General features: G+C 44.5%; 2 protein-coding genes across 7 annotated transcripts in view; one reads left to right on the top strand and one right to left on the bottom strand.

The window, feature by feature from the left end:
* Positions 1–5,741: 5,741 nt before the first annotated feature.
* Positions 5,742–9,227, bottom strand: HPS6 (HPS6 biogenesis of lysosomal organelles complex 2 subunit 3). Its single transcript, XM_077125812.1, is given in 2 exon segments — positions 5,742–6,629; positions 6,632–9,227. Coding segments are annotated over 2 exon segments (2,397 nt in total). The 5' UTR covers positions 8,985–9,227; the 3' UTR covers positions 5,742–6,585.
* The window catches only part of ARMH3 (armadillo like helical domain containing 3), a 365,667-nt gene continuing 357,244 nt past the window's right edge, over positions 9,047–17,469 (top strand). For 3 of the 6 annotated variants that reach the window (XR_013161708.1, XM_077125813.1, XM_077125816.1), the window contains exon 1: positions 16,612–16,745. Coding sequence is in view for 1 of the 6 variants with exons in the window: in XM_077125814.1 (XP_076981929.1) it covers positions 9,822–9,882 (61 nt within the window). In the remaining 5 variants the exon portion in view is untranslated. Of the gene's footprint in view, positions 9,883–16,611; positions 16,746–17,469 lie in introns of those variants that run through there. The other 3 variants (XM_077125817.1, XM_077125815.1, XM_077125814.1) reach the window with 2 other exon arrangements.

Here is a 17,469-nt window from a genome sequence, read left to right as displayed (position 1 = left end):
GGGCATTTTCATGAATTTAGAACTGTCAATTTGTAACCTAATAAATCCCCTTTGTAAAAGACAATCCATTTCTGGTATACTGCATCCTTGCAGCTTTAGCAAACCAAGCACAACCAATTAAAACATGGGTAAAGACTTGAATAGACATGTTTCTAAAGAGAATATACAAATGGCTAAAAAGCACGCGAAAAGATGTTCAACATCACTAGCTATAAGGTAAATGAAAATTAAAATCACAATGAGATACCATTTCACACTCACTAGAATGGTTAGTGCTAAAAACAAACAAACAGATCATTGCAAGTGGTGGAAAGGATGTGGAGAAATAGGAACACTCATTCATTGTTCGTAGAAATGTAAAATGTACAATTGCTGTGGAAAATAGTTTTTCAGTTCCTCAGAAAGCTAAATATAGATATACCATATGACCCAGCAATCCTACTACTAGGTACACACCCCAAAAAACTGAAAGTTGGTACTTGAACCAGTATTTTCACACCGATGTTCGCAGAGGCATTAGTCACAGTTGCCAAAAAATGGAAGCAACCCCAGTGTCCCTTAACTTATGAATGGACAAACGAAATGTATTTACATACCATGGAAAATTATTCAGTCATAAAAAGGAATGAATGCAGCAACATGGATGAACATTGAAAACATCGTGTTGAGTGAAATAAGCCAGACACAAAAGGGCAAATGTTGTATGATCTCAGTGACATGGAATAATTAGAATAAGCATACTCATAGAATCAGAATCTAGAATATAGGTTACCAGGGGCTGGGTTGGGGGTAGGTAATGGGGAGCTAATATTTCCTACAGAATTTCTACCTGGGTTGATTGTCAAGTTCTGGTAATGGATGGTAGTGGTGGTGATGGCAGCACAACATTGTGAATGTAATTAACAACCCTGAATTACATAGATGAATGTGGCTAAAAGGTGGAAATTTTAGATTGCATATTTGTCAGCAGAATAAAAATTTAAAAAAAGATAAAGAAAATAAAAAATAAGAAGTGACCCCAGTGGACAAAGAGAACTTTGGAGCCAGGCACAGGCATTTTGGGAATTAGAGGAGAAACCATTCCAAGACTTCTACCCAGATCTAGTGAGTGACCCTGGTCACTCAGTCCTGACCTCTCAGCCTGATTCAGCCTCGCTCCCACCTATATTTTTGTTTACCATCATAAAGGAGACCCATGCAGTAATAGTGTAAGCACAGTTTACAATTCACATACTATTAGCCTTGAAATGTGATTCTTGACAAAATCTCTATTTGGGTTGATTCACTTCCATTTTACATTTTGCCCATAAAGTGAAACTTAATTTTGAACAAGGTCTGATATCTTATTCATGTATTATATATTCATATGAGAAAATCTGCTGTGCCCTCAACTTCCTTTGCAGTTGGATCAAATTTCCCAGTTCAGACTGGTAGCTTGGACAGAATTCTGAACCTGGAGAGGGAGAATCCTGGCCCCTCAGCCTCCTTTCTTCTCTGTTATGCTGTATTAGTACGACTCCAGAGACCCTTTCTCTCCCCTGAACCTCTCCTCCTTCTCTTTCTCTCTTGCTCTTAGAGAACCCTGTTTTACTATCTCTGGAGTCTTCCTTCTCCTTTACCTGAAAAATGGGCAAGTGTGTGTTGTGAGGGTAATGGTTGGAGGTGATAGTGACAAGAGTAGCCACCAGGGGGAGCCTAAGCCTAAGAAGAGACTGTGTTGGGGGCCTAAGGAACCACTCAGGATTCTTTACTTTTTTCCAGGACAGTGAGGCTTTCCAGCCTGTGGCAGCTCCCTGTGGAGCTAGGGGTCTAGAGCTATTCCCTTCCGCTCTCTGAGTCTCTGTTTCTTTTCCTTATTACCCAGTTTGGAGTGAACTAAATCCTAGTGTATTTGCAGAATGTGGGACACTTTCTTTTTTTTTTTTTAACATGGGCAGGCACCGGGAATCGAACCCGGGTCCTCTGCCATGGCAAGCACAGATTCTTGCCTGCTGAGCCACCGTGGCCCACTCTGTGGGACACTTTCTAATGGCAGGTTTCCTAACAGCCATTTTCAATGTGGGGATCAATCCTGCAGCCCATTAACCTCACTCCACAACTTCCACTAGCCTCTGCCATTAACCACTCTCCTAAATCCTCACGGATCCAGGCTTTCCCATCCCTCTTTGTCTCCTGGTTTGGGGTTGAGGGGATTGTGGATAGTCTTGGTTATATCCATCCCTTCTACCTCCACCCCAACTCTCAAAATCTCAACATGTCCCTCTCAGCAGCTTCCCCCTCCCTCTCCAGAATTGCCCAGGTGACCTAGTCCTTCCTCCAAATCCAGCTGTACTACTTATATCAAGTTCAGGTCTGGATAAACCAAAGAGTAGGTTCCGTCCAGTGGGAGAAAGGGAAGAGAAAAAACCTCTAAAACCAGGGCCTAATCCCTCATTATCCCCAGGCCTTAGGGACCAATCAGTTCCCGTATCCACAATAATTATTGAAACTTCATTAAGCCTGGAATTGTGATACATGCTCACGATGCCAAAAAATAACCACAGCCTATGCCGATAAGGCACTTGTACCAGTCAGGGAGACAAATAAATAATTAGGTAATCACAAAACAATATGACAAATGCTTTTTTTTTAAAGAGCTGTGTATCAAGAGCCATGGTTGGACAGGAGTAGATACAACTAAATCTATTGTGAGTGAACAGGAGGTGACATTTGAAGTGTATCTTAAAGGATGAAGCCAGGCAGAGAAAGGAGTGAATGGCATACTAAGCATTAGGTACAAAGCTGGGGAAACAAATGTAGTTGAGTGAGCCCAGGAAACCATAAATAGTTCAGAGTACCACATATTCTTCAGAAAGTGGGAAAAGGATGAATGGCTGGAGGGAAGACTGGAAAAAGAGGCAGGACAAGACATGAAGGTATTTTTTTTAGGTGTTTTTGGTCTTTATCCTCAATATTAAAGGAGATTTTGGGCTTGATCAGATTTGCTTGTTACAATACTCTGCTTAGGCAAAGTTAGATTTGAGGAAATAGGGATTCCAACTGGGAAGCCACTCCAACAGTCCCAATGCAGATGGCCAAGGCCTGGACTAAGGCAGAGACGGGGTATGGGAGGAGCAGGAGTGGTTTTGGATACTGGCCATATTGGCTGCCAGGCCTAATTTCCTGTAGGCCACATGCAGAGAAGACATAGGGCTCTGACCTCTGGCCCCTACAGGTTGGAGAAGACTTGTGTCACTTTGTCCTGTGGTCCTAATCAGCAGTCAGCATGAAGGCTAATCTGTTTCAAATGGTGAGGGAAGGGAGGTATAAGGCTGGAGGTGTCAGGGGAGGGAATATGGTTGGGGCCACACGGCTGTAGAGGTAGGTAGAGGAGCCTTAAGCTTTACTTCCTCTCCCCTACCCAGAATGCATTCTGGCTTTGCCTGGGCTGTTGCATGGAGCTCCTCTTGCCTAGCTTCATCTTCACCTTCAAGCATTCTATAGACTATTGCCACATGAACCTCAGAGAGATCCAGAAGTGGGGTATAGCTAGTGGAAATGCTCCTGCCCACTGAGACAGATGGGGTACATCTATGGAAATATTCCTGTCCATTGGCCTAGAACCCTCCTCCTCACTTATCCAGGGTCCTCAGACCCTACTACCTCCTCCTGCCCAGGGCTTCCTAGTCTGGGATCTTGTCCACTGTGCAAGAGCTTCAGCCCTAAACTTCTCCTTTTACCCACGAAACAAAGATCAAGGACCTCAGACTTGTGATCCTCATCCACTCCTCCAGAGACCTCTAATTCAGGAACACCATACTGAGCCATTTCTCACACATTACCAAAACCTAGTCACAAGATGAAATCTGTGTCCCCGAGATATGGTTTGGTGTGACTTCTACATACACTAAGTGGGGGATAAGCAAGGGCCAGAGAAATCAAGTGCCCAGTTTAAAAGTGCAGGTGAAAGTTCCCATCTAAATCCACATGATCTCCTCAGAGCTGCCAGGCTGGTGGTCCCTACTAACGGGTAGCCCTGAGGAACTTCCTTGAGCCATACGATTCCAAGGAAAAATCTGGCCCCCTTTCCCTTCCCAAGCCTGTAGGGCCCACTGAATACAATTCCTTCTCCTTGGGGCTTAGAATGAAGTCCAAGTCAAATCTCAGGCTGAGAAGAAACAATTATGATTCTGCAAGATCATGATCAGGAAGTGGCTTCTTGCTCCTGTCCATTCTCAGCCTCCCACGGAGAAGGCAAATGGGCCCAGTCTCCAGATCAAGAAGAGGAAAAAGTGCCTCTGCTAAACCAAGAAGGGGTTGTTCCTAGCCCTGAGCCTTCAGGAGCAATACCTTAAGGGCCAGTAATTGGAGTCCAGGAACTGACAGGCAGCTTGGTCTGAGGACCAGAATAAGGCCAGGAAGTCATTCCAAGCCCTGGATGAGCCAAAGGTACTGTCTCGAGACTTCAGGGAAGTGAGCCATCTCAGGCCTTGGCCATTTAGATGAGCCACCTCAGAACTTCCACAAAGCTGAGGAGCTAACACCAGCTCTGAACAAGCCTGAGAGGCAGACTTCTCTAAAAGACTGAGGAACTCTTCTCAGTTCTGTATGAGCCTAAGGGGTCACCTTAAGGCCTGGACAAGGCTTAGCAGAGTCTAAGAAGTAGTTTCCAGCAGAGGACAAAGCTGAATGGCAGTTCTTAACTTAGCCCCAAGCCTTGGACAAGGCAGATGGATAGCTGGGACCCAAAATGATGCTGAGTTGCAACATCCAATGTCCTACTCTAAGCCTAGACCAGGCCGAAGGGTCTTTTGGGTTTAAGTGGGCAAGAGCCAAGACCTCTTCAGAGGTGGTCTTGTTGACTCAATCCAGATGAGAAGAAATCTGTGTGCAGATACTCTTGCTTCTTGGCTTAGGGAGGCAGCAGGAATGTGGGGAACCCCAAGTTATGCTGCCTCCAGTGACTCTTGTACTTAAGCCAGGAGTTCTCCCATCCGTGACAAATCCAAACCAGGAGGCCTAGGGAAGACAGGAATGGATCCGGAGCCCATGTCAGTTCCTACTTAACAGAACAGAAGAGACCTGGGGAAAGGTAGGATGCTGCTCTACAAATTCCCTTTCATTACAACAGGCTAAAGAAGCTACTGTTGAGCCCTGGATGAGGACTGCCCAAGGCAGTAGGAGTTATTAGGCTGTACAGTGAGGTAAACCAGAGCCTTGGGGCCAAACCTAAGAGCTGCTATTTTCTAGCTCACTGACCTTGGTCATGTTAGTTAATTTTCCTGAACTTCTATTTCTTCACCTGTAAAATGGGGATATTTGTTCTTTTTACTTAAAAACCAGTAGATTTGGTTTTTAAATTGGATGTTTTACAAATGTATCTTACTATATTGTTTAAAAAAAGATTAAATATTGTAGAGTTGCTTAATGTGAACTCAAAGTTCTCATTTTAGAAGACTTGAATGACATTCTTAATGCAAAAAATCCAATCATTTTAGCAGATGGAAAAAATTTACCTTTTCTCTAAATAATTGAACTTTTTTTTTTCAGTTTTTTTCAGCACATAACTGAAAAAAAAATATCTTATATAACATTTTCTGAACTATTTTGGGCAATGATAAATACTACCACTAAAACAGACCTTATTCTAATTTAGATTTCAGTTAGCAGCTCAAAAAGAACATACTGTTGAAATGTTTTAAAATTTATGCCAGTTCCTAACTTTTAAATCAGTTACTGTTCTTCCTCTTGATTGATCTTAGAAGAGGTGACAAAAAGCCCACAAATTTATGTGTACATACATAAATACATATACACCTACATCATAATTTTAAAGTTATTAGTTTTTCCACTTCTAACTTGTGTGTTATGAGGTTTGAGTTACAAGGTTGAGCTGTCAGATTAATTACATAGTGACATTAAAGTTTAAATTCCTCATCACCCAGCAACTATTGGCTGATCCTGAGTTTAGTTAGTAATTTTAATTTATACAATTGCTATTTAAAAAAAATTTCAATTGGAAAATTGTGATGATGTACTTTATGTGTTTTACCTTTAACTCTGCTCATGGTCAAAAAGATGACTGATAAGAATGTTGGAAGCAGGAGGAGAAAACTGGTTTTCTTTTTTTGTTTTTAATACGATTCCACTTTTGAGGAGTGCAAATTGATATGTCCTAAAATAACTTAATAAAGGAGGGAAATGCCTGTTGCCTGCTACAAGAATAGTGTAATTGTTTAGATTTAATTTACAGCTGTCTTATTCTTAACGTTTTAGGCAATTAACCAAAATAAAGCATATTTTACTACTGCTAAAAAATAAAAAATAAAAACCAGTAGAATCCCGGACACATGGTAAATGCTCACAAATATTAATATCAATAATGGACATGGCTACTTTAGCGACAGACTCAGATTCAAACACCCCCATCCATAACCTATGACCCTCTGAGACACTTGCTGTTCAAAAAACACACAAACTGTGTATATATTTAATAACTATACATTTGAAATTGTTCCAAAAAGAGTACAGTACAAGCAGGTCTTACCCAAGGCTCCTTCAACTCCTGGGTACCTATCCTTGATAACTGTGTCCTAGAAACAATTTTTAGCTTGTGTCAGTCACACAAAGGCCCTGTCCTGATGGAGGGGTGGATGGTTTGGTGTCTGGAGGGTAGTCATTGGTCCCCGTGGTGGGGTAGGGGGTGGAGTGCCCAGGTCCCATAGGATGTCCTCATATAGGTTTAGAACTGGGCACGAGGGCTGTCCTTGAACCCCAGTCTGCTCCAGCAGGGCTCTGAGCAAGCCTACAGTGAGAGGGGGCTCTGCGCCAGGTTCAGGGAATGGGGTAGGGGACCCCATCTCCTCCTGCAGGTGTGTCCGCAGTAGAAGCAGGAGCTCAGTTGGAGCTAGGTCCGGTGGGCACAGACGGCAAAGGAGGGGAAAGTGGGCATCAAGCCTGCGGTGCCGGGCAAATTCGGCCAACAGCAATTTGAAAATCTCACTTTGAAGCAGAGGGCTAGAGGGGCCGAGGGCCAGGCCGGCCTCAAGAGCCCGCTCCCACTGTTCCTTCTGCACCAGCTGCCCCACAGCCTGAAGGACAGCTTTGGGTCGCCCACTGCCCAAAAGCAGTTCTAGCTCCAGTGCTTCGGGTCTGGCCCCTTCCTCACCTAGTACTGCCAGGGCTCGGCGATACAGGGGCAACCCTGGGCCCCCTGCTCCCCACCCAGGCCCACCCTGCTGCTGTGCCAGTTCTACAAAGGGTGGTAGCCACTGGGGCTCCAGTCGGCAAAGACACTGGCACATGAGTTCAAAGGGGGGTAGCACCCCATTAGAAGGTTTCTTTCTAGCTGTTGTATCCCCTAGCACCTTCTTCCACAGATCAGGGGGTGCTTGGGATCTCAGCCTGCCATCCCTATCTGGCTGTAACTGCAGGGCTCTGTGGGTGGCACCCCAGGCTGCTGTGGGAAGGGTCTGGAAAATGGTGTTGAGCTGGGCCAGCTGGTCTCCCATCAACTCGGTCCTCAGTAAGCGTTCCACTTCATGCTCTGCCAGCTCAGTCCAGCCAGCCTCTTCATCATCCCCAGCCACCAGCTGGGTCTTGAGCTGCTCCAATCCCCGGTAATCCCGAAGCTCAGTCCTCAGTGTGGTCAATAGAGTAGATGGAGGCAGATGGCCCTGGAGGATGGAAGCCAGGGCCTGAGGTGCCTGAAATGTACTGCTGTGTCTCAGCTCCTCTGGGGTGAGCTGAGCACCCCTTAGGCTCCGGCGCTGGTAGTACTCACAGGCCTCCTCAAACACCAGGTCTTCAGCTGAAGGTAGCTCAAGGCTCTGTGGGATTTCCCAGCCTACTCGAAACAGCCCTAAGGCTGAAAGCAAACGAAGACCCCCTCGGGCCTCCACTTCTTCCTCTACCTCCATGCCAGGGGATAGCGGTTCCAGCAAATGTACTCGGTCTGTACTCAGGACCTTCCTTTCCAGCAGCTGCCCGCTGCACATGTCCAGCAATTCCAAGGTGGAGCCTAGCACACAGGCCAGAGTACCATGAAATGTTCCCAGTGCTGCAGATTCCCCCAGGCTTACAGGTACCTCCTGCAGGGTACCCACAGCCCGGGTACAACCATGGGGCTGCACCAGACTGATGGTGCCCCTGAAGTCAAGCAACAACAAGCCCTGAAGGGTTGGGACCCAAGTATGTACAGCCAATGGCTCCTTGGGGGACAGCAGTCCAGGAAGGCCTCGGAGCAGGGTCCGGAAGTCCCATGTGTCCCCTCGGCTGGGATTCAGGCTCTTACTGTGGGAGATGCCAAGACACGGAGCAGCCACAATCACCTTGCCTTTACTTGGTCTCCAGATGAGCACAATGTGGGCCACGCCAGGCCAGGTGGTAGCAGATGGCACCAGGAAGAGCTCCCTGCGGGAGGCCAGCAGCCCAAAAGAGGGGCAGTGGTGCAGCAGGACGTGTTTGTGGCCCAGAGTGGTGCCGGCCTCCCCACTGGGCTCCAGGGTTCGGACGCACACGCAGTGGCTGAAAGGAGCTGAAGGCGACCGTAGCTGGCCCTCAGAGACGTCCTGACGCTCCTCGCACCACACCAGGCGGCCTCGGAGTGCCGCCACGGCCACCAGGCGGGCTCCACCACCCGGACATAACTCGGTGCTCTGCAGCAGTCGCCAGCCAGGACCCACTCCCGCGCCCCAAACCTCGGCTAGGCCACTCTCCCACACCAGGACCAGAGCCGGCTGCGCTGGCCAAGGCAGGAAGAAGGCGTCCAGTGGTAAGGGATGGCCAGCCGGCCAGGCACGCTCCAGTTCCGCACCGGGTCCGCGCACCGCGATCAATAGCTGCGGAGCCGGCGCCCCCGGGGGTCGCAGCAGCAGCAGGTGGCGGCTGTCCGGGCTGCAGCGGACTCGGACGGCTGGGTCCTCAGCCAGTAACACCCGGAGGCGCGCAGCGCCGCTGAAGTCACTCAGGTCGGAAAGTAAGAGCAGCGTCCCGGCTCGCTTCATAGTGCCGCGGCGCCAAGAGCGCCTGGGTCGGAAGACCCAGTAGGGCAAGGCCCAGGCTGCGGTCCTGGGTTCTCGCGGGAGGTGGAGAGGCTCGTGACGCTTTCGTCCCCAGGCGATGAGGTGGGCCGAAGTCTGGCCGGATAGTTCAAGCCCCGCCGGCGTGACACTGACTTCCGGGGGAGGAGCCACGGAACAATCGCCGGGGGAGGAGCCTCCCGGGCACCCAAAGGTGTCTGCGCCGCCTATCTCCGCAGCCTAAGGGGCGCTCTCCGAGTCAGGGTGTAGGTCTGTTGTCTCTGGAAGCCGCAGAATGGTCTGGATTCTGGGCCAAGAATCGGGATTCCAGACGCCGCTGAGACCCGGACTGCGAGAATTCTTCTCCTAAGGCTTTCCTCTCCCTCCAAGCCTCGCCTTCTCACTCCAATTTATTCATGGAATTTTATTGAGCACCTATTACGTACCAGACCCTGAGTAGAACTAAAAAAGTGACAAACTAGAAACCTCAAACTCGTGGAGATGACAATCTAGTGGATCAATAGCTACTATTTTCACTTTCAACTTTCATAGCACTTATTGTTTGAAAACTCCCCCACTTCCTTTTACAGATGAGGAAAATGAGTCACAGAGAGTTTATGTAATTTGTTCAAGATCACACAGCTGTTAAGCAGTAGAGGCGGGATTTCAACTGCAGGCAATCTGGCTCCCTGGTCAGTGCACCAAACCGCTTTACTTTATGAAGAATTCATCTCCAAAATCAATAGTTTGCTAGAAAACAAAAACTTACTTTAGAGGCTCTAAGCCTGAGTGTGATCTCTCTAGCAACACCTATAAATTTATATGCAGGACACTAGGGTAACTTTCCAGAAACCGACAACCTCCGGATGGGTTCCTGTACCAGGTAAGCATGAAATGCAGAAGGCCCAGCCTTTCCAGAACATCAGCTAGTTCCATCTCCCTACCCCTTAATATTGACAGCCTTTCCAACATGAAAAAGTTAGAATAGGCATAGCCCAAATACCCCTAAAGAGTGGGAGAAAGATCAAAAGTGATGGTGAAGTTATACAGAGAAGGTAATGTTTAACAAACGAATATTATTGCTGAATCATCATAACGATATTTCTTTTAGTCTCCAATATCTTAGAGCAGCTAGAAGTAAAAACCTAAAATTGTGGAATTGTCACCCATACCAAACTCTAAAATCTGTTCTACAACCAAATGTTGTGCTGTGTTTTGAAATTTATTGCTTTTTTGTATATGTTATTTTTCAGAAAAAAGAAAAAAAAAGTGATGGTAAAAAATATATGTATATTCCTTCTAGCCGCCAGTGTTCTGGAGCAGCTAGAAGGAAAAATCTGAGATGATGGTATGGTAACCCATGTCAAATTCTGGTATCTGTCCTGTAACTACTTGTTGAAGAGTGCTTTGAAAACTATTGCTTTTTTCTCTCTTTGCTTTGTATATATGTTTTATTCTACTATATATATATATAGTATATATATATATATATGCAGGGGACCTTCCATCCCCTGACCTCCTTCTTAGGTGATACAGTATTTCTCCTCCCTCAAAGGCCAGGCTCTCTTCATTAGCATGACTCCTCTCCTTTCCACTTTCCCTGAGAACTTGAATTTACTTCTTTTTCATCAGTCTTAATCTGTCCTTTTGCTATCAGCATAGAAACATCCTTCAGTCTGTTTTGTCTTAGAATTTACTCTTTTATCCTCCTTCCCCACCCCCACCCCTGTTACTCCATCGCTCCTTCATTTCACTGTCAAACATCTTGCAAGTATTCTCTTTATCTGCTGCCTCCATTTCCCCTCTTTCTTTTCATTCCTCAATCACTATTTCACTGAACTAGCCTTTGCTGAGGTCTTCAGGGACACTTTTATTTCTTCTCTGAGACATATAACAACCCTTTTATTGTCTATTTCTGGTTTCCACAGCATCTTCCTCCCCTTGCTCTTCTATCTTTTAGATGACTTCAGAGTTTCACTTTCACTTGCCATTGGTTCATCTTCCTCTACCATTCTTTGCTGGTGCTTCTTTCCTCACCCCCCAATTCCATTCTGGGCCCTCTTTTTTTTTACTCTGTTTCCTCTTCCTGGGCCTTCTGCCCACTTCCCATGGCTTGAACCATTACCTCCACACCAATGGCTCCAAAATCTTTATCTAAAGTCTGCTGAGTTACAATAAGGGTTGTTCAAATGACTACTAAATATTTCTGCCTGGATGTCTCACAGGCATCTCAGTCTCAGTATATCCTAAACATCATCTTCTTGCCCAGGTTTACTTCTGCAGTTGTTCCTAGTTGCCATAGGATTTCTTTCATCTTTGTATCCTCAATATTAGGGTGGATCCTGATATGTAGAAAGAATTCAATAGATGTTTAATTAAAGAATGAGTAAGCCTGTGTGGGTATATGTTTGTGTGTTTGTGATATCATTTACGAATTTTTTGGTTATAAGGGTCAGATATCAGCCATAACTTTCCTAAGTAAAGTGGAAATTTATTAGAATATAATAGGCTCACAGAATCTCCAGGAAATAGAAGGAATAGGCTTGGAAAGGAGCAGAAACTAAGGTACTCTTGAAGACCAAAAAATAGGAAGCATAGCAATCTTTATTTATTTATTTATTAAAAAAATTTAACAAACGAAGTAAAACATTAACATAGATAATCAGTAATTCACAATATCGTCACTTAGTTGCATATTCATCATTTCTTAGAACATTTGTATCCATTGAGAAAAAGAAATAAAAAGACAATAGAAAAAGAAATAAAATGAAACAAAACAAAACAAAAAGATAATACCTACCATACCCCTTACCCCTCGCTTTCACTGGTCACTAACATTTCAAACTAAATTTATTTTAACATTTGTTCCCCCTATTATTTATTTTTATTCCACATGTTCTACTCGTTTGTTGACAAGGTGGATAAAAGGAGCATCAGACACAAGGTTTTCACAATCACATAATCACATTGTGAAAGCTATATCATTATTCAATCATCCTCAAGAAACATGGCTACTGTCACACAGCTCTACATTTTCAGGCAGTTTTCTCCAGTCTCTCCATTACATCTTGAATACTTGAATAACAAGGTGATATCTACTCAATGCGTAAGAATAACCTCCAGGATAACCTCTCTGCTCTGGAATCTCTCAGCCGTTGATACTTTGTTTCATTTCACTCTTCCCCAGTTTTCTCAATCCCTTGATGCTGAGTCTCAGCTCATTCTAGGATTTCTGTCCCATGTTGCCAGGAAGGTCCACACCCCTGGAAGTCATGTCCCACATAGACAGGGGTGGTGGTGGTGAGATTGCTTGTTGTGTTGGCTGGAGAGAGAGACCACATCTGAGCAACAAAAGAGGCTCTCTTGGGGGTGACTCTTAAGCCTACATTTTAAGTAGACCTGACCTATCCTTTGTGGGGTTAAGTTTCATATGAACAACCCCCAAGACTGGGGGCTCAGCCTATAGCTTTGGCTGTCCACACTGCTTGTGAGAATATCAAGAATTCAACTTGGGGAAGTTACATTTCTCCCCGTTCTCACCATTCCCCAAAGGGGGCTTTGCAAATACTTTTCCACTCACTGATCAAATCACTCTGGGATTCATCGGGGCATCACTCTGGACAAACCAACAAAATGTCATGTCCTACCTGAGATTCCAAGTACTTATGGTGTTCAATCAAACTATCTACATAAGTTACATTAGGAAATGCACTAGTCAAAATATAATTTTTGTACCAAATAAACATTTTTTGCTTTAGTCTCACACAGAAGGTGGTATTTAAAAATATTAATTACCATCTATTTTCAGCACCCTGCAGTAATGACATTCCTTTGTTCCTCCTCATGCAAAAACATTTTTTAAATTTATACATTTAGTCACTATTATTATACACTCTAGGCATTCCTAGATTATACCATCTCAATCTTTAACATCTTTCTTTCTGATTTCATTTATGTCCCCAGCCCTCCTCCCTCTATCATTCTCACATGCAGCTTCATTCAGTGTTTTAACGTAATTGTATTACAGTTAGGTAGTATTGTGCTGTCCATTTCTGAGTTTTTGTATCCAGTCCTGTTGCACAGTCTGTATCCCTTCAGCTCCAATTACCCAATATCTTACCCTGTTTCTATCTCCTGATGGTCTCTGTTACCAACAAAATATTCCAAGTTTATTCACTAATGTCAATTCATATCAGTGAGACCACACAGTATTTGCCCTTTTGTTTTTGGCTAGTCTCACTCAGCATAATGTTCTCAAGGTCCATCCATGTTGTTACATACTTCATAACATAGCAATCATTTTTCAGTAGGAATCATCCAGTCAGGATATCTTGATCTTTCCTGCTACAGGATTTGGTCACAGTGCTGGAAGATAGTACTTATTATGAATGAATTCTGACTATCTCTTCATCTTTGCATAATTGGATCAAGAACCAAAGTCAGGGGTGTATGGGTTGTTCGGTAGTAGAATGCTCACCTGCCATGCTGAAGACTGGGGTTCAATTCCCTGCCTATGCACAGCGGACTTGCCACACACCCCTCCACCTCTGCCCCACCAAAAGAAATAAAGAAGAGCCAAAGTGCTTGGAGGCACATCTGAGTGGTAAAGTCCAGGTCACATGCCCTAACTTACCCTGGTTGCCCTTGGTGTGGTTTTCCATTAAGATTATACCCAAAGAAGAAGTCCTCTAGAACAGAAGGGTAAGGGTTCAATACTGGTGGTATAGTTTCCTAAAGCTGACGAAGTGCAATATATCAGATATGCGCTGACTTTTATACTGGGGATTTATTAATTTACAAATTTTCAGTTCTGAGGCCATGAAAATGCCTGCCCTTGAAAAATAATTCACTTTCTGATATTTAAAAACATTTAATTATATATATATTGTTAATCTATCTCCATCATCTATGTATACCTTATTTTATTATAATATAATCTCAGAATTATGATTTATTTTTCTTGTAACTACTCCCAGGATTGAGTCTTCAGTAGGGATTCCCAACAAAGCCTTGTTGAAAGGAAACAGAGCGTTTTAGTTTGCTAAAGCTGCCAGAATGCAATATACCAGAAATCGAATGACTTTTAAAAAGGCAATTCATTTATTTATTATCATTTATATGTTTATTAATAAATTAATTTAATAATTTATTAAGTTGAGAGTTTACAGTTCTAAGGTTATGAAAATGTCCAAACTAAGGCATCCAGGGAAAGATATCTTTTTTTTTTTTTTTTTTTTTTTTTAGAAAGACAGAGAAGGAAGGAAGGATAGAAGGAAGGAAAGGAGGAAGAAAGGGAAACATCTTTAAACATTTTCTTATTTTTATTATATTTTGTTTGTTTGCTTGTTTTTTACATGGGCTGGGGCCGGGAATCGAACCGGGGTCCTCCGGCATGGCAGGCAAGCACTCTTGCCCGCTGAGCCACCGCGGCCCGCCCAGGGAAAGATATCTTGATGAAAGAAAGTGTCAATGACATCCAGGATATCTTTCTCAGCTGGGAAGGCACATGGCAATGTCTGTTAGCTTTCTCTCCCGGCTTGTTCAAAGGGCTTCCCTAAAGGTGTTTTCCTTCTGCATCTCCAAAGGTAGCTCTGGCTATGTCATTCTGAAACTTTTTCCAAAATGTTTCCCTCTTAAAGGACTCCAGTAAACAACCCCACCTTGAATAGATGGACACACATCTTCATGGAAACCACCTAATCAGAAGGTTCCCACAATTGGGTGGTTCACATCTCCTTGGAAACAACTTAATAAAAAAGATCCCACTCAAAAATGACTCGAAGGGATGAGCCCAGCCCTGGCACCAAGGGATCAACAATCCCATCCTGACCAAAAGAGGGAAAAGAAGTATAACTAATGAAGTATCAATGGCTAAGAGAGTTCAAATAGATTCAAGAGGTTACTCTGGAGGTCACTCTTATGCAAGCTTCATTTAGACATTGCTACCTATCATAACTTGCCAAACCCCAACCAAAACCGTTCTAGCCAGTTCTAAAGAACACCTAGGGCAATAAGATTCAGCAAAGGTTCCATGCTCTAGGCTAACTTTCCAGAAACCTACAACCTCCAGATAGGTACCTGGACCTGATAAGTCCCGAAACCTAGAGGGCCCAGCCTCTCCAGAACATAAGCTGGTTCCATCTCCCTACCCCTTATTATCGACAGCCCCTTCCAACATGAAAAAGTTAGAATGGCCATAGCCCAAATAACCCTAAAGAGTGGGACAGAAAGATCAAAGATGATAGTGGAGTTGTACAGTGACACAGAGAGTTATACAGAGAAAGTACGGTTTAACAAATGAATATGATTGCTGAATCACTAAATTGATATTTCTTTTACTTTTAGAGCAGCTAGAAGTAAAAACCTAAAATTGTGGAATTGTAACCCATACCAAACTCTGAAATCTGTTCTACAACTAATTGGTGTGATGTGCTTTGAAATTTATTGCTTTTTTGTATATATGTCATTTTTCACGAAAAAAGTCTACTGTGATGATAAAAAAAATATTTATTCCTTCTAGCCTCTTATATTCTGGAGCAGCTAAATGGAAAAATCTGAGATGATGGTATGGTAGCTCATGACAAACTCTGGGATCTGTCCTGTAGCAACTTAGAGAAGAGTGCTTTGAAAACTATTGTTTTTTTCTTTCTTTGTTTTGTATATATGTTATATTATACAATACAAAAAAAGTTAAAATAAAAAAAAAGATCCCACCCAACAATATTGAATGAGGATTAAAGAACACAGCTTTTCTGAGGTATACAACAGTTTCAGATCCGCACAGTATGGATTAGAGTTTTTTCAGGTGGATAAGAGCCTTCATACAGGTGTTCATAAACTATTGGGGTCCACTTTAAAATGCCTTTCTCTCCCCACTCTTTTTTATATTCTATGAGACTACAACTTTTTACTACTAATCATGTCAATGCTACTGGGTAAGTAGACAAGAAAAATAAAAGCATCTTCCAAGAAAGTCTGAGCTTCTGGGTAAAGAACTCTTTACTGATAGATCTGAGTTCAAACTCTATTTCATCTCTTACAAACTCTAGAACATAAGGCATGCTATTTAATAACTCTGAACTTTTGTTTTCTCCTCTGCAAAGCATCTACTTCATAAAGTCATTGTAAGGATTGAATGAGACATATATATATATATATTTAAATGTGTTAGTATAGTGTATAGTGCACGGCACATCTTGTTTAATCTTCCATTTTGTATATGAGCAAATTGGGACCAAGAGAAATTAAGTAACTTGCCAAGTCAACACAGCTTTACATGTGCTTTGTACCTAGTAGGCACACAATAAAATTTGTTGAATGAACGACTCCAATTCTCTATTACATTATTGCAATACACATCTTTGAACATATATCCTTCCAAGCTTTGGCAGTATTTCGAGAGAATACATCCATTCCTAGAAGAGGAATTGCGGACTCATATTTAAAAAAATGGCTAATACGACTTGCATCCCGTAGGCCCTAAATAGAGCGTTTGCCAATTTCTTTCTCGCGATGCCTTTCAGGAATTGCAGTGTTTGTAATGCTTGCTGGGAATTGTGGTTTGTATGGGCTCTCAGGAAACGGGCGTGGACGAGCAGACTGTCAGGAGGGCTTTAGGACCCGGCGGAGCACGGCGGGCCAGGGGTAGGGTCGGGGGAGGTCTTGAGCGTGCCCGTGAATCCCGGGCAGCGGCGGCCCTGGTGGCGTCGGTGCGTTGGGAGCTTCGCGGGTACAGCCCGGGTCTAGGTAAGCAGCGGCGACCCGGGTAGGTCCCTTGTTCTGGCACCTGGCCCACCCCCGCGACTTGTACCGTACTAGGCTTTGGCCCGGAGATGGCTCTGTGCGGCGGCCTGGGGCGGGGCCTGCGCTTGCCGAGGGGATGACGGGGTTGACCCACGACGGGGTGGGAAGGCGCCTGTTGAGGCGGGCTGAGGCTAGGTGCGGCGTGGCGAGCAGGGCCAGGGTGCGGCCGAGAGGAGTGAGAAGCCGGTCACTTTCAGCAGCGGGTCCCGTAACTCCCAGTAGTGGCCCCTACCCAGCCTGCTTCACTGCAGAGACGATGGCCTTTGACCTCAGAACGGGGCTGCCCTACATCCCTCCAGCTTCCTCGAGAGTCTTTTCTCTCAGGTTGTCCTCTTCCCTGGGTGACGTGGGGCCGGACCGGTGAGGCCGATTAGAGGACGAGGTGGTGGTCGGGAAGGGTCCCCAACTCTTCTCGCTTTTCAGTCTCCTACCAGTGTGCTTCAGCTCACCTTTCACACAAAATCGGTGAAGCTACGTGTTGTTTCGGAGTTACTTGATGCAAGCCAGGGAAACGAACCTGTTTTCGAGGCGGTGTGGGAAGATATAAGGGGAGAGAAAACTGGTTCTCTGGAAAGGGAGCTCTATCAGAACTGAGGAGGGCTGCTTTTGGAGAATAGGGAAGTAGATACTTGGGTCAAGCCCGAAGAAATATTTCTGCAGAGTCAGA

The sequence above is a fragment of the Tamandua tetradactyla genome, chromosome 13 (genome assembly GCF_023851605.1).
Source record: "Tamandua tetradactyla isolate mTamTet1 chromosome 13, mTamTet1.pri, whole genome shotgun sequence".
NCBI lineage: Eukaryota > Metazoa > Chordata > Mammalia > Pilosa > Myrmecophagidae > Tamandua > Tamandua tetradactyla.
This window is presented reverse-complemented; position numbering and strand designations above follow the sequence as displayed.